General features: G+C 41.3%; 1 protein-coding gene across 5 annotated transcripts in view; it reads left to right on the top strand.

Moving 5' to 3' along the window:
* Positions 1-27,302, top strand: part of ERC2 (ELKS/RAB6-interacting/CAST family member 2) — a 1,040,531-nt gene that overhangs the window by 493,768 nt on the left and 519,461 nt on the right. For all 5 annotated transcript variants that reach the window (XM_062201107.1, XM_062201108.1, XM_062201106.1 and 2 more), the window contains 3 exons: positions 6,210-6,347; positions 16,490-16,630; positions 23,299-23,439. In XM_062201107.1, coding sequence (XP_062057091.1) covers positions 6,210-6,347; positions 16,490-16,630; positions 23,299-23,439 — 420 coding nt within the window. The remainder of the gene's footprint in view (positions 1-6,209; positions 6,348-16,489; positions 16,631-23,298; positions 23,440-27,302) is intronic.

Genomic DNA, 27,302 nt, shown 5'->3' with positions numbered 1-27,302 from the left:
AAGTGTTTTGTTAAAATGTCACTTATTGCATTAGAATTCCTCAATTTTGGATAAATTCCTCTCACAGGATCCCCTACAGGGGTGGGGAACATCTGGCCTGTGGGCCGTGTAAGGCCCACAAAATCATTTGTTCTGGCTCTGCCAAGGCAACTACAGGTGGGATCCCAATTCAATACGTCTATAGCAGGCTAACTTTTAAGTGGATAATGTCGTATGGCCCGTGAATGATGTTGTAAATATCCACGTGGCCCTTGGCAGAAACAAGGTTCTCCAAGCCTGGCTTAAAGGATGTCAGAGATCAACATACTTTTATTCTAGATGAAACAATGCAGGTAACAGAAAGCAGAATTCTGTGATGGCCCCCATGGCTGTGCCCACTGGGATTTTGTCTTTGTTTCGGTTACGTTTTATGCAAAAACAATTTGTACGTGTAATGAAAGCTACCACTCAGTTGACATTGAGTCAATCCAAAGGAAGATTGTTGGGTGGCAGTGAGGAGGGCTTGACCTTCTCAGATGAGTATGGTAAATCTGGGTCTAGATCCCAGAGACTGGGACATCGGAGCTATTCCAAGCAGGAGGGAAGTTTGCTGTACAAGACAGGCAGTGCTGTGTTGCTGGCTTTGATGATGGAGGAAGCCATATGGCAGACTGATGAGTAACCTGCAGAAGCGGAGAGCAACTCCTGGCTAACAGCCAGCAGGGAGCCAAATGATGCCAACAGCCTGAATGAGCTTGCAAGAGGATCCTACATTCCAGATGAGAACTAACCCACTGGACACCTTGATAGAAGTTTTGTGGGATTCTAAGCAAAAAAAAAAAAAAACACCAAACTTTTGATCTATAAACTGTGCTTATGCCATACCCATACTTCTGATCTATATACTGTGAGAGAATAAATTTATACCATTTAGAGCTGCTAAGTTTATGGTAATTTGTGATGCAACAATAGAAAATTAATACTAGGTGGGACTGGTGCCATGGCATAGTGGGCAAAGCTGCCTCCTGCAGTGCCAGCATTCCATAGGGGTGCCTGTTTGAGTCCCAGCTGCACAACTTTTGATCCAGCTATGGATCTGCTATTTGATCTACTATGGCCAGGGAAAGCAGTAGAAGATGGCCCAAGCACTGGGCCCCTGAACCCGAGTGTGAGACCTGGAAGAAGCTCCTGGTTCGGATCATCCATTTGGGGAGTGAACCAGTGGATGGAAGACCTTTCTCTCCTTCTCTGTTTCTGCCTCTCTTTAACTCTACCTTTCAAATAAATAAATAAATCTTTTTTAAAAAATAAAATTAATACAAAATTTATTTATCTTTGTATTTAAATCCATGGTTTAGTAGACCCTATATTAGGAGTCACCTTCTGCCTTTTTCACTCAGTGCCATCTCTGGCATGCTGCAAAAGCTATTTCTGAAGGATTGTGAGAGATTAGCAAACTGAATTCATGCTTCTGAAGCAACCTTTTCCTTGTATAATTGGGTGATGTACAAGCACTCATGGTTTCTGCAGTTGTCTTATTATGTGATAACAAAGACTTTCCTGGACTGTATCAGAAGTGTCTGAATCAAATCTTAGCCAGGAGCTTGGGAGAGGAAATTTCGAGCAATTGCTCCAGGATCATACAGTTTGCTGCTTTGTGAGCAAACACAAGCCCTCTCCCTTGTTATTGTGGATATGGGTCATTTGTTGCTGTTATTGTTTGGCCATCCAGACTTTAATGTTTCTTATTATTTTAGGAAGTATATATCACTATGGAAAGTAAAAATGCCAACAATTGTTTTCTTCCCTTGCACTTAGTGTGTGTGCCTTACCTTGACTGTTTCATTGGATGTGCCTGTCCAGAGCTGGGATGGGGGATTGTGAGAGACTGGTGCGGTGATTGCAAGGCTGAGGCCATGGGACAGCATGACTGCAGGGCCCCCGGCAGTGTCCAGTGGTCAGTTGCAAACAGGCCTGCTCAGTGAGCCTCAGTGTCTAGTGTTCAGCAGCTGGTCAGCAGCGTCTGCACTAAACCCATTGCATCAGCTCTTTGGGCATTATTCCAGACTTTTTTTCCCTGAGCCTGGTTTTCCAGTCTTTCCGATGGTTTTGTGCATTCTCAGCCTTCCTTCTGAAATGAGACTGAGCTGTTTCTTGCACTTTAGCTGATAACTTTGATACCTTATGTATGAGTACCACAAACTAAAAAAAAAAAAAAAAGGTTCTTACATAAAAAAGAAACTACTAATAACTGAATTTCAGGATTTTGTATAGAAATCAGAGAGAGACCTTTGGGTGGTGTTTGGAAATATGGAGATGCTTAAGCATATTTTAGGTACTCTGAGGCAACAAGTAGACTGTAGGTAGTACTTTCTGTTTCTAGAATCCCAGCTGAAGGGACTTAGCCATCATTTTTTCCTAATCCCTTCCTTGCAGACATTTTTTCAGGCTTCCTTCCTTCTTTCATTACTTCAGTAAGTTAATGAGTGGTATTGCCAACACAGGTGGGTGCCATGACCATGGATGTAACAGAGAGTGTGACAAAGCTGTTGTCTTCGTTAGCCTCTTGTGTGCAGGCCCATCTCTTGCCTAAGAAGAGTCGCAGTGACCAGTCAGTTGTCTGTGTTGCTAAGGAAGATTGCATTTCTGCAACATATGAAATTTCTCAAGAAACCTTCAGTTTCTACTCTTAAACCTCCTGCTCCCTGCTTTTTGATTTGCTTATTTTCCATTTCCTGCTATTTGAACCTTGTGCAGCCTCACCCTTTGAAGAAAAAGATTCCAAACATTTTTCTTGAAAGTGTCATAACAATTTGTGAACATGAGAAAGCTGTACAATAATTTCTTGAAAGATAAAAAATTTTGCATTTCACTAGTCTACTGAAATTTAAATTTTGAGAATTTAAATCATTACTGATAAAGTAATAAAAGAACATTTTCTCTTGCAATGAATCCTTTGAAAAGGTAAAAATTTGCTTTTTAAAACTCATTGAAAGAACTTGTCTGATATTTTGTAGTTGATTTCAAAATATCTATTTTCTATGTATTGTATTGGCATGTTGGCCAAGGCAAAAAAGCTTGGAGATGAAAAGTAAAATCATTAGTCACCTGCTTGCCAAATAAAATGTGTAAATGGGTACCTTTTATAGACTGTTTTTTGCTCTGCACAAGAATGTTCCCTTTTAACAAAATAGTTGTCAAATTACTTTACATTCTGCTTCTTTCTCTCTGAGGGTTCTGCTTCCATTTAGTTACCAGTTATATGTTAACATAATTTTAAATTACTTGCGTGATAGCCCATGGTTTAAAGGTACCAACAGTTTGTAACTGTTGGCACTTTGACGTCTTAGTCTGTTTTGTGTTGCTACAACAAAATACCCAAGGCTGGGTGCTTTTAAAGAGGTTTGTTTAGCTCTGGAAGTCCGAGTGTAGCACCAGCATCGGGGTATGGTGAGGGCCTTCTGGCAGTGTTACTCTATGGTGGAAAGCACCAGCCAGTGGAAACATTTATGGGCATGAGAGGCTTATGGCAAGAGAGGAAGCAGAAACTGATGAGAGGACAGGCTTGCTTTTTGATAACAAACTGCCCTTCTAGGGACAAATCCTGTCTCCTGAGACTTGATAGAGCATTAATGCATTCATGAGCATGGTGCCCTCATGACCTAATTACCTCCCGGTAGGCCCCACTTCTCGAAGGTTCCACCCTCTTTCACCATCACCACACTGATGACCAAACTGCCAATGAACCATTGGGAGACAAACCACATCTAAACCATAGCCCTTGGCATTTGTATATTATGTGTATTTACTCGAGTACATAATGTTTATTATTTTTGTCTATGAATATGAGCCAAAAGCCCATAATCTTACTAGCCAGATAACTCTGGTTGACATTAAAAATTAATGAAGCCCATGTGGTTAGAAAATTCAAGCAGAAAACTACAGAAATGTACAGAAATGAAAACCAGAAGCTTTCTCCGCCTCCTCCTGTCTAGATTCTTTCCTCCAAATATTAAAATTTCTACTGGATGTATCTATTTATAGATTTGTTTTCTGAATGTACCCAAGGAAGTTTGTTCTCCACACCATTGTGTAGCTTGTTTCTCTCTCGTAAGAGTCATTCCTTGCGATCTTTGTGCCACATTTCTTCAAGTGGTACACCCATGCTTCTGTCAGCGTATCTTCAGTCTGGATACCTGTCAGTTTTGCCTGCAGTGTCACTGAGGCAAATAGATTTGTCAGCCACATGAACCCAGGTCTCATCATCCCATATTCCTACAGCTCTTAGCCCCTACTTACATGCTAGGAGGAATGCCTATTCTCACTTTCCTTAGTCTTTGTGTTTTTTGGGGGAAGCCCAAGGGAGCCTCCTTTAAACTCACAGCCAGTTTCCTTTGGCCCGTACCTCAGGTGCCCAGAGTCCTGTGAAGTGGTTGTCTACCACTGCAATAAGGCCAATGCCCTCAGAAAAATCAACCCTGTCCCCCGCACAGGACAGTCCGCTAGCATAGGCACAGTAAACCTCATCAGTTTGCTTGGAACCACTGTGCATTTGCACAGTGTAGCCCTGTGTGCGGGTAAACTCGATAATGTGCACTCTGTCCAGGAATCGGTCAGTCCTCTCAGTCAGTGGCTCCTTTGGTGTAGCTATCATTGTGACTCACAGGCATCTGCATTGTTGCTCAAACATATATTTGCTTAGGATGTTGTGTAGCCACGTGAACTCTTGTCTGGAGTGGAGGAAGCCTTTGTTTCGTTGGAAGACATTGTGCCTTTTGAGTTCCCTTGTTTTCTATGGAGGACCAGTGAATTCTCACGGTGGCAGCTGATGGGAACACATTGCATTTTAATGAAGGAGAAGGTTAATTATTTGACCTAGATGCTGAGTTTCCAGGATGTCTGTGTCAAGGCAGACAAAAAAAAAAAAGAAGAAGAAGAAGAAGGAAAAGTGGATAGATGAAAGGGGAGGGATACTGGAGGAATGGAGGGATGGAGGGAGGCAAGGAAATAGAGAGGGAGGGAGACATCATTGTTAGCCTTCAATGTAACCACTGGAAAAATTAACCTAGCCCATTTCTGCCAGGGAAGGACCAGCAGAATCATTGTCTTTGCCTTCAGAGCTCTTTTGATGCCATTACTGCTGCCACCTCTGTTGTCACTGTCAGTATCTCCTCCTCCTCCCACTGCAACTACCAGCACTATTTGTATTGTCATTCCAGATTTGTGCTGGAAGAATCAAGTGATTGTACAATTTGAGTCATACATTGTGTAACATGCATTTGGAATGATTCCCTGAGAAAGCTGGGTGCAGAATACAAATATTTTGAATGGACTTATCTGAGAGTTGTACTGCTTTTTTTTCCTTGTCATTTTAAAACCCTTAATATGAATAAATTGTTTGTACAGTGGGGCTCTTTTTAATCCTTAGATAAGAAATACAGGGTTTGAAAGCAGAGAATAAAAACATGAATGATAATGTATGCAATGCCCAAGAGAAGGTCCTTGCTGCTGCTGCTGCTGCTGCTGCTGCCGGGCAGGCGTTATAATCGACTGTTTGGTGTGTTTATTTCAGGCTGCAGATAGGAGATAAAAGTGGCTGGTTGGGTGCCAGCACATGACTTGTTGCCAAATGGAGTGTTTAGTACTTGTTACGTTTGACTTCTATCACAAGCTCTTCCCATTAACAGTCTGCTGGTGATAACCTCCTTGCCTTTTCATGTGGTTGCTTTGAAACAGCCACTTGACAACATTTGACATATCACAAAGTTGAATATTGAATCAAGGAGTGAGTGAATGAGTACATGGGTTCTGCCATAAACTGAGACTGTATGTGATGCAAAATGGCCACCAAATAATGCCTGTTCAATGAATGGGTTAATCTTGCATAAACATTTTTCTGGTTCATTCTACCAAGGTAGGGTCCATGGACTTGAGAGACATAACAGTCTGGGGTAAGGGATAGACATAGATGGAAATAATAGTGATCACATGTCAGAAGGCTTGCATAGTCCTTCATCTCATGGGTATTACCATTTAAATGCAAAACTGAATTAAGTGGAAGAATGAAAGCTCATCAAAATGGCCTTGGAGTGTAAGTCAAAGTACAATCTACTCCTACTGACAGTGTCTGTAATCTCAGGTCTATTTTTTGTTGCAAGAGATCCACTTCAGGATTCTTGGCTCTGGATATGGAATCAAATTGCATTAAATGTGGTAATCTTTATTTTTAGATTGAAAACTTGCAAGAACAACTTAGAGATAAAGACAAGCAGCTGACCAATCTAAAAGACAGAGTGAAGTCCTTGCAGACGGATTCCAGTAACACGGATACTGCGCTGGCAACCCTAGAGGAGGCTCTGTCGGAGAAGGTGAGCTCACTCACAGCAGGACAGGGATTGGCGTGAAGGGAAATCATGTTGGGAAGAGGTGACTCAAATGCATTTACACACGCCTGCTGTTCTCCATTTGCTCACCCTACCTGCAGTCCCAACTGGGCCCCACGCTCCTATACATGTTCCTTCACTAGAGTTGGCCCATCTGGCCAGGGGTGTTTTTCTGAAATGCAAATCTGATTACATCCCCCTTGGCCTTCCTCGAAATCCTCACTAACTTGTTTTTGATTGGAGGATAACAACTGAAATGCTTCACCTGGCTGTCGGGATCCTTCCCTCCATCTGCTCGGGCTCATGCCTGACCATCACCTCTCTGCCTGCCTGCTTGCCTGCCTGCCCCTTCCAGCCCTCCCTTGGTTTCCAGCCTCGTCCTCCATCTCTCTTTGCTTCTTTTCTGTGCACTGGCTTCTAGATTTTCAAATGCACCATGATCCTTCCTGCCTTTGACTCTTTGAACATGCAATTAACCAGCCCAGGCTATGAGCACCTGTCTGCACACATAAGCACTCTTCTGAGAGGCCAGCTTCCTGAGGCCTTGTATAGCATGGTAGTCAATGATGTGGACCTTGGATCCAGACTCTCTGGGTTCAGATCCTAGGTCTGGCCCTTACTACTTTGCACAAATTACATAACCTGGCAGTTCCTTAGATTCTTCATTTGTAAAAGGGGATTGTAATAATAGTATATACTTCAGTGGATTGTGTTGAGGAAAGATGTATTAAGGTATGGGATGTGATTAGGATAGGGCAAATAGTTTATAGCTGACATTATTGTTATTAATCATTTCCTTAGGGACACAACCTAGACACCCCCCCCCCACTATATTCTCCTGAATGTCATGAAGTTTCCAAAGCTCTTATCACCATCTTAAATATTCACTCTTCTGATTTTATGGGACTAATGGATCTCTGCTAGACTGAAGACCCAGGCAACACATCCTAAGTGTGTATTAGCTTATCCTGCCCAGGTCAGCATGTTGGGGGTACTCAGTGTGTATTAATTAAGTGAACCTCCAGTGTGTGACAGGTGTAATATGGACACTGGGATGCACCAGAGAAGAGAATGGGTTAAAATCCTGGCTTTTATGAAGTTTAGATTCTTACTTTTTAAATGTTTTTTAAAGATTTATTTATTTATTTGAAAGATTACACAGAGAGAGAAGGAGACTCAGAGAGAGAGGTCTTCCATCTACTGGTTCACTCCCCAAATGGCCACAACAGCCAGAGCTGCGCTGATCCGAAGCCAGGAGCTTCTTCCCGGTCTCTCACATGGCTGCAGGTGCACAAGGACTTGGACCATCTTCTGCTGCTGTCCCAGGCCATAGCAGAGAGCTGGATCAGAAGTGGAACAGCCGGGACTTGAACCGGTGCCCATATGGGATGCCGGCACTGCAGATAGTGGCTTTACCCGCTAAGCCACAGCACCAGCCCCTGAAGTTTAGATTCTAAGGAGGGGGCAGAGAATAAATAAAGAACATACATAGACTTACATAGACTTTCAGAGGGTACTAATTTTTATAAATGAAAAGAAAGGGGGGAGTGATCAGGTAGAGTTCTCACTCAAAGGGGTATAGTGAAAGGAAGGCTCAAGGGCCCTGAGCCCTTGAGGCGATTCAGCCAGGCCAAGAGGAGATCAGGTATAAGGAGGGTGGGTAAGAGGATGGGCACTAAAGCTCCTAAGAGAAAAGATTTTTAAAAATCTGACTTGTATTCTGAAGAGGATGGTAAGCCATCCTGAAAGTTACCATATGACTTACATTTAAAAGAATTACTGAGAATAAAAGAATGAATGGATTAATGATACCCATTAGACAAGTAGATCATTTTGATACTTAGTGACTTTTGTAATGATTTCCAGTCCAATCATTTTCTGAATAAATGAATTCATTCATTCTCTGGGCACCTATCGCAGGTATCAAGCCCTGGAGTTGAACTTGTATGTCTCGTATCCTTGTCTCTGACACTTCTGAGTGTTCAAGGACAGCGCCCAGAGCAGTGCTAGCAGCACAGGTCAAGTTTGTTAGCAGTTCTGAGCAGGGACAACTTCTGTTTTGAGAGGACATGTCATGTGTCAATACGGTTTTTAGGCCCGCGGTAATGATATTATTTTCAAAAATCAGCATGTGGCAAAAAAAGTTAGCTTTTCTTTATTTTTAGTTATTATTTGAGAAGCAGAAAGATAAGAGAGCTCTCATTTGCTGGTTCACTCCCAAATGCCTGCAGTAGCTGGGAGGGTGGAGGAACCAAACCTGGGAGCTAGGAACTCAATTCAGGGTCTTTGAGTAGCAGGGATCCAACTCCTTGAGCCATCACCACTGCTTCTGAGGTGTGCATTAGCAGGAAGCCGGAACCAGGAGCCAGAGCCAGGTGTCAGACCCAAACATTCTAAGGTAGAACAGCGGCTGACACCCTAACAAGTTTCTTAAGTGGTAGGCTGAATGCCTGCTCCTTAACTTTTGTTAAGGAAATATACCAGTAAACCCTATTACGCTCTCTTTCTTTGTATTTCTCTTCATTTGGATTCTGCAGCACTTGGTAACTGAGATACAGGCAGCAGTGTGAGGTTCTCCTTTCAGATTGCCTGCTGCTGCTGAGATCAAGGGGTATGAGACCATGGTGCCAGTCTCGCCCCGGCTGCTAATGAACTGAGTGACCTTAGCATGGAACTCTCCCTCTCAGGGCCTCAGATTTCCCATTGGTTGAATTGGGGAATTAGATTAAAGGGTCCATGGGTTCCCTAAGCCAGTGCTTCTTAAAGAAGACTTCTGTGCTGCTACTTCAGGATCTCCAGAAGGTGCTGGTTGAAAATCTAAATTCTTGGGCCCCATCTGTATCTACCCATTCAGAACCTTGTTAGGGCCTGGGAATCTGCACTGTAAAATATACCCAGTTCATGGTGATGTACACTCTAGTCTGATAATCACTGTTCTTGTGGTAGAAATTTTGAAGTGAAGAAAAGAGATTAAATTCTTAGGCTAGTCTTTATACTTCTATTAAGAATGATAAAATGATAAGAATAAGATTTTATTTGAAGACATAACAAACTATTTAATAACATGACTTTTCAGGGAAAGATATTCTGATTTCAACTTTCAAGGATGTATTTCCAAAGCATTCCATAGTACATTTGTTTGTACAACTTGAATGAGGGGGAGAATGTTGATTCAAAAACTATGAAGATTATGTGTCCCTTTTGCATTTTTTGGGTGATTTGATGTCAGCCCATTTTCACCTTTCAATTTCTTTATTAAAATTCATGAAAGTAAACATATACCATATAATTTTCCAGGTCATGGATTCTTGGCAGGATTTTATCTTTTTTTCCCCTCCAAGTTCTATTAAGATTTGATTTATTCTGGTTCAAATCCCAAAGCTATTCCCAAATCTGAAACTACTCCCCTTTTTTAAGCATTTTCTTTGAGGCTAGAAGGGTTTCCTGGGGAGAAAGCTGGGGCCTGGGGGAGTCTGGCATCCTCATGCTGTCTTTACTACTTGATAGTTGCACCATCAGGGGCAAGGCTCTTCCTCTGGGGCCTCTCAGGACCTCATCTTCAACATGCACATTTGAATTAGCTGAGCCCTCAGTTCCATTCTCTTCTGAAACTACCTGGACGATGAATTACTGAGCTTGCTCATCTGTAATCTCAGGCCAATAACACCTTAATTGGGCCATAGATAAGGTGTTGAGATTTTAGATAACTAGAAGGCCCAGGCAGGGAACAAAAATAAGAAACATGGATTTGGTGGAAGGCAAGAGAGTTGCTGGTGATGGTGGCAAACTAGAGAGTGACTGACCTTTCTCAAAAGATTTGAGCTCTGGTTTTTCAAAATTATTATGCTCAAGACAAATAGAATAGGGCTGTGGGCCAGTGTGGGCCTATGGGTATTTGTTTCTAAACTATATTTGTATCCGATTTTTAGTCTTTCACAGTGATTAAGAATAAAAATGAATAGAGAGCAATTTATTTGGGGGAAGTTTTCAAATTGTGCCCAAATCAGAATGCTAGTCTATATGAAAGACATGGATAAAACTGTAGAGTAAGATAAAGACATGGATAAAATGTCAAATTTATTTATCATATAATGAAAAGTAGACTTATTTTAAGTATTCTAGTGAGCATTAAACCTTTATATGTGTCCAAATGGTCTTGTCGCCTAAATAATTTTTTAAAAAAAATTTAGTACTTGAAAGGCAGGGCATGAGGGGAGAGAAGAAAGAAAGAGAAAAATTTATCCCATCCATTGGTTTGTTGCCCAAATGGCTGCAACAGTGAGGGCTGGGCCACATGGCCATACCAAAGCCAGGAGCACAGAACTTAGACTATGTCTCCCATGTGGGTAGCAGGGACCTTACTACTTGAGCCATCACCTACTGCCTCCAAGAGTGCTTGTTAGCAAGAAGCTTGAATTGGGAGAACTGAGGCTCAAATCCAGGCACTCCAATGTGGGATGTGGGCATCCCCAGCAGCACTTTAGCCACTCATCCGAATGCCAGGGCCCCACTCCCCCCAGTAGTTTCTTAAAATAGTTTCCTTGGCCTGCCTGCCTTCCTTCTTTCCTTCCTTCCCTCCATTTACTTGAAAGGTAGAGTTACAGAAAGGTGTGGGGGGGTAGGTTTTCCATCCACTGGTTCACTCCCCAGTTGGCTGCAACGGCCGGAGCTGTGCCAATCCAAAGCCAGGAGCCAAGAGCTTCTTCTGGGTCTCCCATGCAGGTGCAGGGGCCCAAGGACTTGGGCCATCCTCTACTGCTTTCCCAGACCATGGCAGAGAGCTGGATCAGAAGTGGAATAGCCAGGATTTGAACCAGTGCCCATATGGGATGTCAGCACTGCAGGTGGCAGATTTACGCACTATGCCACAGCACCAGCACTGATCTTATTTCTTACTGATGTCAGTTGCTCTGCTGTGGAGCCCAAGAACCTGCAATTTTTAAGCATGCCCAGAGATTCCAATGCGTGTGATTAGAAGACCATTTTTCCATGCTCTTCCATTTTAAAGATGGGAAATGGAATAAAGGAGGTGAAATGAGTTGCTCGGGAATGAAAATTATGGTTATATGCATCAACATTCCTCATTGCTGGGTGGAGACAGACACCATTAATCAATCATGACATATGCTAACTTCTCAGCCTAGTATGCCAGCAAGCTACTTCCACTCTAAGTTGGCTCTTGGTTGAGACTTTGTTGTCTCTCTTGGACGATTTCAAGGCCAGTGGGCTCATGGAGGATGGAATAGGACTGTAACTCAGACCTTCAGATCCTTGTGCTTTTGACAGTATCACGATGTACTTTAAATGGCTTCTCTCACAAATTCCATTTTATCCACATTTAATTGAATAGATCCTTTGGATCAAGGCATGATGTGAAAAAATAAAATGATTAATAGAAACTCGTGGATTCATAAGTACATTTAAGTATTTGCTGTCTTTTTGGTCAATGACTAGAATCCATCAGGCACTCTTCACCATTTCCCTTGGATTACGGTTTCCCAGGGAGTTTGTTATTCCTTTTGATTTCCAGGAATTTATTCAACTACTAAGAGTGCACACACACATACACACACACAGCACAGTGAGTTAAGATGGAGTAGGACTTAGTTCTAGGATTGACACACAGAAGCCCAAGAGACGGAACCCACTGTATTTACAAAGCCAGTCTCGCCAAGCTTTGCTGTAGCCACATAGTAGATAAGCAGTTGCAAAAGCCAGATAGCAGAGCTGGAAGCCACTGCAATCTAGTTCCCGCCTGGTGATAAAGCACAAATAGATTAGACCTGTACAGAGCCAGATGAGTGCATAAGGAATGCTTGCCAATGCAAATAAGAGTAAAACAAGAACACATTGTTGGAATTTCTGCAAGTTAGTTGTTAATCAAGTAGATCATGGCATATTAGGGCCTTTTAACACATGTTTTTGACATTTGGCCCTGTGTAGCTGACAGTTAAATTAGTTTTGTGATTGACGGAGAAATATTTTGTAGTATTGAATCATCAATAACACTTAAAAACATTATGGTGCTTGCTGATTTTTTTTGTCATCGATGCCCAGTCAATAGTACAAGTGCTTAGAGCAAATTGACCGACTTTCCCAATGACTCTGACACCTTCTGGATGTTAACACACGTGTTTAATTTTATTACCCTTACTTCGAAGCCAAGATGATCCCTAATTTAAATTATCGTTCCTTCCACCAGGCTTTTTAATTGCCAGTTGTGTGCCACACAGTTTGCCCTGCCCTAGGTTAAAACGAGGCATAGGATTTGAGTGTTGACTTCTAGAAAGGTAGCCTGGGAAGGGCACTTGAAGGAAACCCTGAGCAGGGTACTGAGCGGAAATAAATGCTATGTGGTCTTGGCAGAGGGATTCTTGGTGGGAAGTGTCCAAATAGTAAGGTGACGTGGTCAGTGTGGAGCTTAGGTAATGTCACTCCATAGCCATGTAGTATAGAAATGAAAGGATGGAGAGGGCCCAGAGGCTGGATGACCCGTGGTAGCATGGGCAAAAGGCATCCAGGGCACCGTTGCTGAAGTCTTAAAAAGCTCTTGTGAGACTTATCACACACTGTGGCTATTTCCTCCTTTTATAGGTCACATGGCCATCCATTCACCATTGTCATGAGCTGAGTAAAATAGGACTGTAACTGGAATCACAAAGAAGCACACAGGCAATTAATAGACTCATTTTTCTATTTCTGCCCCCACTGTTGTAATAATATACTTCATTTAAAGTATTTTTAAATAATTGCAAAGCAGTAATGGTATGATTTTTCCCCCTTGAAAGTATTAATATATAATTTATTATCATTGGGGAGAAAAGTTTCTTCCTCGGGGCATCTTAAATCACAGAATAAGTGTTCAAGCTAACTCCCCTCTGCATTAAACACTCTTTTATGGTTGCCTTAGGTATCAGGCATTGTCTACACTGTGCTCATAAGAATATAAAAAATATCAATATTCTTAGGCATAGTTGTTGCACTAATTTTTTTAAGTTTTTTTTTTTTATCTATTTGAAAGGCTGAATTTCAGAGAGGAAGGGAGAGAAAGGGAGAGATCTTCTACTCACTGTTTACTCCCCAAATTGCAGCAATGGCCAGGGCTGGTCCAGACCAAAGTCAGGAGCCTGGAATTAGATTTGGGTCTCCCATGTGGATGGCAGGGGCCCAAGCACTTGAGCCATTTTCTGCTGCCTTCCCAGGTGCAGTAGCAATGACCTGGATTGGAAGTGGAGGAGCAGGGACATGTGCTGATGCTCTGATGCTCTGATATTTGATGCTGGCTTTGCAAGTGATTGGTTAACCATCACACCACAGTGCCAGCTCTGCACCAATACTTTTTTTTTTTTAATTTGACAGGTAGAGTTATAGGCAGTGAGAGAGAGACAGAGAGAAAGGTCTTCCTTCCGTTGGTTCATTCCCCTAATGGCCGCTACGGCTGGCACCGTGCTGATCCGAAGCCAGGAGCCAGGTGCTTCTCCTGGTATCCCATGCAGCTGCAGGGCCCAAGCACTTGGGCCATCCTACACTGCACTCCCAGGCCACAGCAGAGAGCTAGACTGGAAGAGGAGAAACCGGGACTAGTACCCAGCACCCCAACTGGGACTAGAACCTGGGGTACCGGCACCGCAGGCAGAGGATTAACCTAATGAGCCATGGTGCCAGCCACAATATTTTTTTTTTAAGATTTATTTTCTTTATTTGAAAGACAGAGATACTGAGAGACATAGAGCCAGAGAGAGGGAGGTCTTCCATCCACTGGTTTACTTCCCAAATGCCTGCAATGGCCAGAGCTGAGCTGATCTGAAGTCAGGAGCCAGGAGCTTCTTCCAGGTCTCCCATGCTTGTGTGGGGATCCAAGCACTTGGGCCATCTTCCACTGCTTTCCCAGGCCACAGCAGAGAACTGGATCAGAAGTGGAACAGCCAGGACTCGAACCTGTGCCCATATGGGATGCCGGTGCTGCAGGGCGGGTCTTTAACCCACTACGCCACAATGCAGGCCCCTGCTCTTATTTTTTTTATCTAAAATTTATTTATTTTACTTGCAAGTCACAGTTATACAGAGAGAGAAGGAGATGCAGAGAGAGAGAGAAAGAGAGAGAGAGAAAGGTCTTACATCTGCTGGTTCACTCCCCAGATGGCCACAACGGCCGGAGCTGCGCCGATCCGAAGCCAGGATCCAGGAGCTTCTTCCAGGTCTCCCATGTGGGTGCAGGGGCCTAAGGACTTGTCCCATCTTCTTCTGCTTTCTCAGGCCATAGCAGAGAGCCGGATCAGAAGAGGAGCAGTCAGGACTCGAACCAGCACCCATATGGGATGATGGCACTACAGGTAGCAGCTTTACCTGCTATGCCACAGCATCGGCCCTGCACCAATATTTTTTAACATGGCCATCCAAAAGGAAGTTCAACTATGTGTTGGGTGGTTTGAAACTAATTTTAAAAATCTAACTCAAGCTTTACCCAGATAGAATTTTTGTTTTTTATTTCCCCAAGATATTTTTAAAAAGTATTTATTTTTGTTTTAATTGAAAAGCAGAGAGACATAGAGAAAGATCTTCTGTCTACTGGTTTGCTCCCTAAATGCCTGCAACAGCTGGGGGTTAGCCAGACCAAAGCCGAGAGCCTGAAACTCAATCTGGATCTCCCACAAGGGTGTCACAGACCTAAGTACTTGAACCATCTTCTGCTGCCTCCCTGGCTGCAAAGGGCAGGAAGCTGAATCAGAAGTGAAGTAGCCCAGACTTGAACAGCCACACCACACACCAACCCCTAAAGATTCTTCCTTTGACGTCAAGCAGGTTCTGTCTTTTTGGAAACACATGTCTATGAGAGTAATATTTTCATTTCATTCTGAAAGTTAAAGGCAAGAGCTGACTTTGTGACGCAGCAGGTTAAGCCACCACTTGTAACACTGGCATCGCATGTTGGAATGCTGGTTTGAGTCCCAGTTACTCCACTTCCAATCCAGCTCCCCAAAAATGAACCTGGTAAGGAAGTGGAAGATGCCCAAGAACTTGGCCCCTGCCAGCCATGTGGGAGACCTGGATGGAATTTCTGGCTCCTGGCCCAGCCCAGCCCAGCCCTAACTTTTGCGGCCATTTGGGGGAGTGAGCCAGCAGATAGAAGATCTCTCTGTCTCACTCTCTATAACTCTACTTTTTGTATAAAGAAATCTTTTATTATTATTATTATTTGTAAAGCCAAAGGCAAACAGACTGTGAGAGCTCTGTCAGTGACTCTGGTTTTATGTTTCTGGTAGTGTAATCCCATGGGCATGGATCAGAGAAGGAGCACCCTGGATGCCAGAGTGGGCCTTCTGTTTTGGAGCTGAGTCACCTTGGATGAGTCAGCCAGACTCTCTGAGCTCTGTGTTTCCTTCCTCCACAGTGTCACCACTATTGCAGTTTCTGCTCTTACATCACAGCACTTACAGCTGTGATGAGGACTCATGAAGGGGGCTTAGCTGGTGCCTAGCTGTATGTAGTAAGCCCTCAATAAAGAAAAACCAATGAATAATTTAGAGTGTCTACTAATTGTCAACAGAAGCTGCTGAACAAACCTGGAAGTGGACCTCACGAGAGACACTGGAAAATCACACACACAATGGTCCTGGTCTTTACTTTGTCTTCAGTTCTCAGTGTGAGTCCAGACCTATGCCTGGAGAGCCTCGGTTCTGCCCCAATTTGATCCCATGATAACGCAGAGAAGAATCTTCAGAAACTGAAGAAGGCTCTTTGATGCCAAATGGGCAGGCAAAGCAAAGCAGGCTGAGCCAAGCCGTTGGTTTGCTTTTTCCGCTTGACAAGTCTTGAGTCCACGTGTCTGAAGCCTTCTTCTAGAACTGCTCTCCAGGAATCAAGAACACCCTCAGAGCTTGAGCATTAAGATGCCTTGAAGCCCTGTGATGCTAACTTTGATGAACAAGTCCAAAGTTAGATTGACACATTTGAATTATTTTTATGCACAGCCTCTCTCTACAGACCCCAGCTCCCCAGTTCGATTCCTTGGGTGTGGATTCCTGTAGAGCAGTCCTTGAATGCATGGCCTCTGATTCTCTCTTGTAATGTTCTTTAATGTGCACATTGATGGTTTTCATGTCTTTTTTTTTATAATTGCTTCCCAGGAGAGAATAATTGAGCGCTTGAAAGAACAGCGGGAGAGAGATGATCGAGAAAGACTAGAAGAGATAGAATCCTTCCGAAAAGAGAACAAAGACCTGAAGGAGAAGGTCAATGCTTTACAAGCTGAGCTGACTGAGAAAGAGGTGAGTGTAGAAGAAGTGAATCCCCCAACCCCGGGCATCCTCATAAACCCATAGTCATCCCAGCTGTGAGAGCGCAGAGGGTTAGTTGGAGGAACTCTGAGGGTTGGGGAACATGATAACCTTTCTTGTGTGAAGCTGCCTAAATTCAGAGGAAAATGTTTTCTATAATTTCCTTCATTGGTGCTACACTGTGTGTTTTCTCTGGTAACTCTATGTACTGTAACTCCTTGAAACTTTTGTGTCTTACTACCTTTGTGTGGCTTAGGGAAGTCTATAGCTTTTCTCCTCTTTGAGATTTATTTTTATTTACTTGAAAGGCAGAGTTAGGAGGAGAGAGAGAGAGAGAGAGAGAGAGAGAGAGAGAGAGAGAGAGAATGAGAAAGAGAGAGAGAGAGAGAAACTTCCATGTGTTGGTTCACTCCTCAAATGGTTGCAATAGCTAGGCCTGGGTCAGACCAAATCCAGGGGTCAGGAACTTCATCCAGAACTCCCATGTGGGTGACAGGGACCCAAGTACTTGGACCATCTTCCACTGCTTTTCCAGGCACATTATCAGGGAGCTGGATAAGAATTAGAGCATTTAGGGCTCAAACTGATATTCAGATGGGATGCCAACATCATAGGCAGCAGCTTAACCCACTACAACAGAATGTTGACACAATGATTTTTTTAAGTCCTATGGACCTTTGAGCATAGATGATGATGATTTTGGTAGTAGCTACACTTGTGTTAGCCAAAAGACCAAGAAATGATGTTTTCTAATAATTACTAATCCTTGTGTTGGGTGCTTTACATTCATCTGTGCTTCTCAAATGGATCATCCAATACCCCAAGGTAGAAGAAGTCGTTCCATGCTAGACTCAGAGGAACAGGTGACATGTAGATACACTTCCAGACTATTATTTTTACATTACAGCAAACAAATTTAAGCAGTATTTTCATCCTTTTGCAAACATGAATACAGAATATAAGTTTCACCTGCATTTTAAAAGTAACAAATGTTAATCTAAAGGTACAATTGTAATGGGAGATTTTGTTCCACTTTCATCAATGGACAGATCAGCTAGACAGAAAATCAACAAAGAAACAACAGAGCTAATCTACACTATGACCCAAATGGACCTAGTTGATACCTACAGAACATTTTATCCCACAGTTGAAGAATACCTGTTCTTTTCATCAGTGCATGGAATTTTCTCTATGATCAACCATATGCTAGGCTATAAAGCGAGTCTCAGCAAATTCAAAAAAATTGAAATCCTACCATGTATCTTTTCTGACCACAATGGAATGAAGCTGAAAATTACGAACTTATCAATCTCTAGAAAATATGCAAATACATGGGGACTGGACAGCATGCTTCTGAATGAACAGTGGGTCATGGAAGAAATAAAAAAATTCCTGGAAATGAATGAAGAGGACAGTACTATATATCAAAACTTACGAGATACAGCAAAAGCAGTGTTAATAGGAAAGTTTGTATCATTAGCACCTACATCTAGAAATTGGAAATTTCTGGATAAAATATTTGCTAGATCAAATAAATGAACTGTCAGTGTATCTCAAAACTTGAAAAACAACAAACCAAATCCAAAATTAGTAGCAGGAAAGAAAAAAATTAGAGAAGAAATAAACAAAATTGAAACAAAAAAATACAAATGATCAGTGAAACGAAGAGCTGGATTTTTGAAAAAATAATCAAAATTGATATACCATTGTCCCGACTCACCAAAAATAAAAAAAAGGAGATCCAAATCTATAAAATTAGCGATTAAATAATAGATATAATAACTGATAACACAGAAACAAAAAGAATCATCAGGGATTACTACAAACAGCTAAATACCAACAAATTAGAAAATCTAGAAGAAATGGATAGATTGCTAGATATATGCAGTCTACCAAAATTGAGTCATGAAGACATAGAAAACCTAAACAGACCAAGAACCAAGCTGGAGGTTGAATCAGTGATGAAGACCCTCAGAACCTCCTAACAAAGAAAAGTCCAGAACCTGATGGCTTCGCTGCTGAATTCTACCAGCCATTTAAAGAACTAATACCAATTCTTTTCAAACTATTCAAAACAATTGAAAGGGAGGAAATCCTCCCTAGCTACTTCTGTGAGACCAGTATCACTTTAATTCCAAAATCAGATACAACACAGAAAGAGAACTTAGACCAATATCCCTGCTGAACATAAATGCAAAAATCCTCAACAATAACATTATAGTTTAAAGATGCTCGCTGCTTGGGGCTTGGAGAGGATGCTTTAAGCTATGCCCTGTGATTCTCATGCTCCAAAGGATATGTGTAGCCCCTTCAACTTTTTATAAAAAAGTTTTATTCATTTATTTTTCTTATTGGAATGGTAGAGAGGCAGAGAAACTGAGCTTTTTTCTGCTAGTTCAATCCCTAAGTGCCTGTGACACCTAGGATTCATTCTGGGTCTCCCACATGGGTAGCAGGGAACTTAAGTACCTGAACCATCACCTGCTTTCTCCCAGTGTATGTACCAACAGGAAGCTGGGTTTGGAAGGAAAGCAGGGAACTCTGACCTAGGCACTTGTACATGATTTAGGCATCTGAAGCCAGGAGCCAGGTGCTTCTCCTGGTCTCCCATGGGGGTGCAGGGGCCCAAGCACTTGTACCATCCTCCACTGCCTTCCCGGGCCACAGCAGAGAGCTGGCCTGGAAGAGGAGCAACCAGGACAGAATCCAGCACCCCAACCGGGACTAGAACCCGGGGTGCCGGCGCCACAGGCAGAGGATTAGCCTAGTGAGCTGCGGCACCAGACACGAGTTTTTTTTTTTTTTTTTTTTTTAAGATTTATTTATTACTTTGAAAGGGAGATTTTACAGAGGTAGAGAGGGGGAGAGAGAGAGGGAATTAGAGAGGGGTGGGAGAGAGAGAGAGAGAAAGAGAGAGAGAGAGAGATCTTCTTTCTTCCATCTACTGGTTCATTCCTCAAATGGCCGCAACGGCTGATCTGAAGCCAGGAGCCAGGAGCTTCTTCCGGGTCTCCCACCTGGGTGCAGGGGCCCAAGAACTTGGGCCATCTTCTACTGTTTTCCTAGGCCACAGCAGAGAGTTGGATTGGAAGTGGAGCAGCCAGGACATGAAGTAGCACCCACAGGGGACGCTGGCACTACAGGCTTTACCTGCCACCGTGCCAGCCCCCAAATAGTGTTTTTAATGGCTAGACCAGATGCTTGCACCAAGCCTTCCAACTTTGATGGAACTTTATGAAAAGTAGTAATACATTAATTTATCTGATTTCTAAACTCTGAGATACATGTCATTGTCTACAGTGGGCCCCCTCACCTTATTTGTGTCTGTGGGAAATGTCCATCTCCTTTAAGACTGGTACTGCCTTTTTTCCCTGCTGGACTGTATATTGTACAGCTGTCTTCCACTGCCACAGAAGTCCCTACTCCTCCAGTGTTGATAGTCCTGTTCAAATTCAAGTCCTGTCTTCATCTCATCCAGGTGAAGAGGGAAATGAATTAGAATAAGGGGAGCTTGGAGGAAACTCAGAAGCAAAACCCATTTAAGCTAAAATCTAGGGCTACTAGTTTTTTTAAACAGGAGATCATTTCTTTGATATGGAAATAAGGAATTTAAGCCCTCTCCCTACTATTTCACTTCTAATTCCACCCTGGAGGATCTGTAATTACTGTGGTTTGTATGTGACAGAAGGCATAGAGACTTTGAATTCATTTGTAACCTCCTTCAGTGGTTGTCACCTTGAAACCAGTGTATATACTTCTCATTAAAAATAGCTCATAATGCATGGTGGATTCTTCTATGAAAACAAACTTTTTTAAAGATTTATTTATTTATTTATTTATTTGAAAGTCAGAGTTACACAGAGAGAGAGGAGAGGCAGAGAGAGACAGAGAGAGAGGTCTTCTATCCGATGGTTCACTCCCCAATTGGCTGCAACGGCCAGAGCTGAGCCAATCCAAAGTTAGGAGCCAGGAGTTTCTTCTGGGTCTCCCACCTGGGTGCTGGGGCCCAAGTAGTTGGGCCATCTTCTACTGCTTTCCCAGGCCATAGCAGAGAGCTGGATTGGAAGTGGAGCAGCCGGGACTTGAACTGGTGCCCATAAGGGATGCCGGCGCTTCAGGCCATGGTGTTAACCTGCTGCACCACGGCGCCGGCCCCAAAAACAAGATTTTTAAAAAGATGTTTAATATTTGAAAGGCAGAGTTATAAGGGGGACAGGGAGGGCATCTATCTTCCATCTGGTGGTTCACTTCTCAAATGGCTACAGCAGCCTGGTCTGAGTCAGGCTGAAGCCAAGAACTAGGAGCTCCATCTGGGCCTCCCGTTGGGATGGCAGGGGCACAAGTACTTGGGCCATCATCTATGTATTCCCTGCCACATTAGCAGGGAGCTGGATTGGAAATGGAACAGCTAGAACTTAAACCAGTGTTGTTTATGGAATGGTGGTGCTGTAGCAGGCAGCTTAACCCGCTGTGTCACAATGCTAGCCCACAAACTAATCTTTATATGGAAATAGTCTTGTCAACAATGCCAACACTGAATAAAGTTCAGGTAGGAAACATTTATTGTTCCTGTAGGAATGTGCTTGGCATTGGGCTGGGTGTTCTACCAGGAAAACAGATCTACGATAGAAACGTTGAACCAGATTAAGAAGGACTTGGTTTGCACAGCTATGAAGACTTGGTCACATGTAATTCACAGGGTGAGCTGTAAGGAAGGGCAGGTGGGGTCAGACAGAAGCTGATGCTATAATCCAAGGTGGAATTTCTTCTTCCTCAGGGAAATCTTATTTCTGCTCACAATGGGTTTCCCTGAGAGGAGCAGTCCTACCCTCAGTTCTGGGGATAAAGTTCTATACTTGAAGTCAGCTGTAGGAGTTAGTCATGGCTACAGAATACCTTCACAGCAGTGAGTTAATTAACGCTGGAGGACAGTAGCCCAACCACGATGACTGAAACTGGCCATCACTCCTGGCTATTTAGAATGTGTAAAGAAGACCCAGGTAGAGTTGATATTAATTATCAGGGAGCTTACGTTTCATTGGGGTGATAATAACTCTTCACCATGACAAAATGGCTAGACAAAAAGCATTGAAATCAGGTTTGTGGACCTGCATTTTTTTAATAGAAAACTTTTATTTAATAAATATAAATTTCAAAAGTACAACTTTTGGATTATAGCATTTTTCCCCCCATAACCACCCTTCCACCTGCAAACCATCCCATCTCCTACTCCCTCTCCCAGTGGACCTGCATTTGAGACCAGTGTCTGCCTTTAATCACTCTGTGACTTTGACAGCACAGTTAATGTGAATGTCAATGTTCTGAAATGACAAATGTGAACAGCTAACCTGTCTGCCAGAGGATGGCTAGGAGCACCTTGCTGGGTGATAGTGACTGTCAAGGTCATTCCTGTATCCATGGAGCAACCTAGCTTAAAGTGTTGGGTAGTATTACTTACAGAATGATCTTTGTGGGCTTAGTATTTTCCTAGATGCTGCAAATGGATAACAAAGAAAGACTCTGTGCCTGATTAGGTATGAAACTTAAAACATTTTTCTTACAGTTTTATTTAACAGACAGAGCAAGAGAGAGCTCCCATCCTCTGGTTCACTCCCTGGTTTCCCCCAAAAACCAGGACTGGGGCAGGCCCATACCAATAGCTGGGAACTTGATCCAGCTCTCCCATGTGGATGGCAGGAACTGAGCTGCTTGAGGTACTAGCAGCTGCCTCCCAGGGTCTGCATAGGTAGGAGGCTAGACTCGGGAATGGATCGGATTTGAACCTGGGTGATCTGATTGGGTTGTGGACATCCCAGCCAGTGGCTTAGCCACCAGCTCAAATGCCTGCTCCCAAAACCTGAACATTTTAGTCTCATGAATGTTGCTAACCCTTTATATCTGGTGATGAGATTGCCCTTCTAGGTATTAAGTTATGTTCAGTGATATATGTTGGTATTTATTTCTTTAATTTTTGGAATTCAGACTGTATCCAGAAGTTGTTGGTTTCTGGACAGGATTGATGACTGAAACTATTTAAGAAAACACATGTTAGAGTTGGGAGAATCCACTTTTATTTGTTGGATCCAAATTACAAAGGACTAGAAGATAAAGTCCATTTTACTCTAAATTTTAAAATACTTTTAATTTTTCAAAAGACATTTGTGAAACCAGTGGTCTCTTGTGGTTAAAGAAATGGGGATTTGATGAAATTTGATAGGATGTTTCTTTTATGTTTGGCTTTTCCCTTTGTTGGGGAGAAAGCATTAAAGTTGATGTTTTCATTCATATTTGTCCAGAGTCTGTATGGCCTGACAGCAATAAATGTAAATGGAAGGTTGGGGTGTCTGCTTTGCTGTGGTGTAAAAAGACCACCTTGGGATTGACATCATTTGCATGAATCAAGGACACAAAGCATGCATTTACCGACCACACCGTGTGGTCACATTTGTTTCTACTGCAATTAGATCCTGCTTGGTTCTGTAAGCTGGCCAACATTAATTTCCTGGTCCAAGCTGCCTATTGTTAGCTTCGTATGACTCTATTTACCCCTTCTATCTAATGCACACTTTACTGCTATGTATAGAATCAATGTACTCAAATTGAAGACACTGCTAGTAGAAATTGCAGGGCTTCACCAACCAGCCTTGTTTTTCTTTCAGTCTAGTTTGATTGACCTCAAAGAACATGCATCTTCATTAGCCTCTGCTGGGCTGAAAAGGGACTCCAAATTAAAATCTCTAGAAATAGCCATCGAACAAAAGAAAGAGGAATGTAGCAAACTTGAAGCACAGTTAAAAAAGGTAAGTAAAGTCTCAGCAAAACAGTGCTCATTTTAAAATGAATTCGTAAGATGGGGAAGGAGGAGACATTTTTCAAAAGAAATAAATCCCTTATCTTTTTTGATCTGCTGATAAAATAATTAATTAAATACTCTTAACGTTATGCCTAAGAAATCTACATCAAATCTGTCTGTGATCCTGAAAAATTATCTTAGATTTCCTGTCTAAAGAAAACTTGAAAAATAGATAAAAATTAGTAGCAGAAGTAAAAAATATGAAAACTAGCCATTACTCTCTGGGCAAATCTCAACTATCAAAAAAAGATAAATGGAAATGTTTGTAACCAAAGAATTCAGGGGCCCCATTATAGCTAAACTTTTACAGCTTTCGGAAGTAGGTTGATTTTATATGAGAACTTTGCAAGTGTTTTGCTGATGACGTTAAATTTCTAGAAGTTCATTAAAATAGTCAAGTCCCTAGCATATCTGCAGAGTGGCTATAATTGACTCAATGTGGTCTTTCTGTCTAAAAGCTTGTTAGACATAGAATGCTTTGGCAAAGAAAGCAGGGTCTTTTACATTGTGGCATTAACATGTTTTCTCTAACCTGGACATTTCTGTGGAGTGCATTTCCAGTCATGCATTGTTCCTTTGACTTTTTCCCTGTGTTGTTTGGTACGTCTGCACTCATTGTTCACATAAAACTCATAACATTATGAGTTTAAGCATTTCGTTTCCCTTCAACAAGTTATGAACTTATTCAAAGGGGATGATAAAAATCTGAACAATCAAATAAAGTCTATAATAAAATTTGACTATGTATAATTCATGGCACACAGGAATGAGGATTTATTAGCTAACGTTTTGAAAATATTTGACAAGGATGTTGAGGGATATGGAGGAATTACTGATTTGTGGAGGAATTATTCTGAATACTTAAAATTTAATGTACTATTTTGTGTGATGCCATATGTAGTGAGATGTGACTATAATGTGCTCAATTTATAGGGAGTTTTAGGAAATTGTCATGAGAAATTTCACATTAAGAAAGTGTACTTATTAATACAAAGATAAACATACAGAACAAATTCCTTTCTAAGAGTGAGAAAATCTCTACCTTGCAAACTTCCCACTCCACTCAACATCTCACTGATTTAAAGCAATATTTAGTTAAGCAGAAATCTTGAGCACTAAGAAGAAGAATTTAAGTTGTCTGCCCTAGAGTGTTTAGATGGAGATTGCCTTGGCTATGTGTACATTGCATCTGTGATATGCATTCTTGACATGAAAATATAATATGTTATATATGCATATGATGTCAAGAAATGAACCTACAGGAGATACATTTTATTTAATAAAAGCATTTTGTGACTGTAAGGCAGGCTCTGGGTAACCTTGTAAGAGAGGTACATTCATTGGCTCCCTAAGTGCTCCTTTGTTCTGGGTCTGTTAGAAGGAGGACCTCACAGAGACCAGAGCATTGAAGGATGCCCTACATCAACTGTAATGGGCCATGTGAATATTGGAACGCCCTATTTCTGGTTTCTGCAAATACTTGCCTGACATCTCCTTTCTCTATAAGTCGTCTATGAAATTTAAAATCCTCTAGTACTTAAAAGGAAGTAGTCTTTATATTGATCCCTGTAGTTTCTATATACCTGACTTGACTAGTTTAATAAATCAATATCTATGCAATTCAATATAGTTTCTTTCAACATAGCTGTGGTTTGCCCAAGAGATCACTTAGAGCATGTGTTTTCTGTAGACTCTCAAGTAGGTATCATGCACTGAAATGTAAAGACTAGATCTTGGGACCATGTTAGTGTTATTCCCGACAGCATTTTAACATCCTATTACTTAGCCAGAATTAAAGTAACAAACATGGTTGTCTTGCAGTGAAGGACCTATTTAATTTATGAAAAGATTGCTTATTTCTAAGTATTTACATAATCTACCTCCTACATGTGTAGCACAGTGAGTTTAAATAAGGTAATGATAATTTAAATGTTTTTATATCTAACCTGCAGATGCTATTTTGTTATTTTTGGCTCTGTAGTGCTCACTAACTTCAAAAGTTTAAAATGTTTTTTTCTGTAGTCTTTAATTTTGCTAATAAATAGTTCCATAAAAACCTCAAGTGCCCATCACCTTAAAAAGAATTGAGATCTACATGAAATATTTGAAAATATAAGCCAGCAGTATGTGAATATACATATAAACACATCATTTACTTGTGGAAAAATAAGCAGCTATAAAAGCTCAAGGAGTGTCTGGGCCTCCTTTTAAATAAAAGGGTATGTGACTTGTGAATAAAATATAAAGGTTTGCAAAATGAAAGCTGAAAACATAATGGTTTTATTATGTCATAAATACACCGTGAATGGCCACTGGGAGTTGGCTCAGGATTTGTAAGTGTCCAGGTATTTTGGCCATAAAATCCACAGAACATCGTAGATGTGTTTAGTTGAACAGAAACCTTGTCTGCCTTTGACAATGAAATCCAAATGGTGATTGAAATTTATTTTTGTCTTGTGAGTAATGCCTGCTATTGGTAAGGTGAGTTTTTATGTAAAAAGAAAAAAAAGTTTGTGGAGAACATTCACATGTACTGTTACTTTTAGCCCTTTATTCTGTGAATTAAATATCTTCAAATATTTTGTGATTAAAAATGTTATAGGCAGAAAAGGAATTACCTCTTATATATTCCAAAATGCCTCTTAAAAACAGTCAAATACTCACATATGAGAAAATCCTTACTGATACTAATGAGGCTGATGAAACAATACTAGCCAAAGAATACATAATTATTAGTTAGTTATAAGTGAATCTCACCTAGATGTGTTTACCAGTCAATAAAATACCAAGGGATTGGGAAGAACTTGATTTTTGATGTATAGATCATATTACTTTCAAAGGATTATTTGAGGTTCAAGTTCGGTCATTTTACCTAAGTGAATAGAAATCAATAAAGAAGCCCTAGCAAGTAAGATTGTTTTGATTTACGATCTTTAGTAATTTCTCAATTAATGTCTTGCTTGCAGAGGGTTTTTGAAGGAGTGGTAAGATATTGTTTACTTCGTCCAAGTTGAAAGACTACGAATCCAGACTCTTAAAAGGCATGTCTCAGCATAAAGCAGTGTAACAATTCCTGAAATATTTTATCTTCTACACTTTGACATTAAGCCTCAAATTAATGGTGCAGACAATTAAGAAATATGACTTGAGGGGACTATTTAAAATAATATCCAACATGCAGATATTAAATATTTAAACATTTAAATCTTCCACACAAGGTAGACAGGGTTACATATGGTAGAGAATACTAGGATATCTTTGAAAATTGATTTCGTAAATTAATTTTGAACTAATATTTTTAATTAATTGTAAAACCTGATAATAACCAATGGATAATATTGTATTTTGACCCCCTGTGTTCTCTCTACTGATTTAAATTTTTTCTCTCTCATATAAGTTAATCTGATAATATCTTGCTTACTGATATTTTGCTATCACTAACCTGCCATTTGTTAATCTATATTTTTCAGAATTTAGACTGAATACAAAATTCAGGCTTGTGTTCATATAAAAGAAGAGCTATAAATTCAATGATAAGATCTAATTAATCTTTTATTATTACCATCTTTGAAGTTCAAGTAATAAATTGCAACCTTGGCCAAAAGTAGTTCTTGTGATTGATTGCTGGAGGCCAGCACTTCATGTATCATCAAAAGTGGACAGTTTTCTTTATTTCATGGGTTATTTAACTTGAGAAAGGGAAAGTAACACAAACCTTCAATTTCTTATTCCAGCTATTCTTTTGTAGGAGCCAAAGTCAACATTTGTATTTCCTTAGAGCCTCTCACTTTCACTGTGGAATGTTTAGAA

The sequence above is a fragment of the Lepus europaeus genome, chromosome 9 (genome assembly GCF_033115175.1).
Source record: "Lepus europaeus isolate LE1 chromosome 9, mLepTim1.pri, whole genome shotgun sequence".
Classification (NCBI taxonomy): domain Eukaryota; kingdom Metazoa; phylum Chordata; class Mammalia; order Lagomorpha; family Leporidae; genus Lepus; species Lepus europaeus.
Note: the sequence above shows the minus strand (reverse complement) of the source record. Positions and strands in the feature narration are given on the sequence as shown.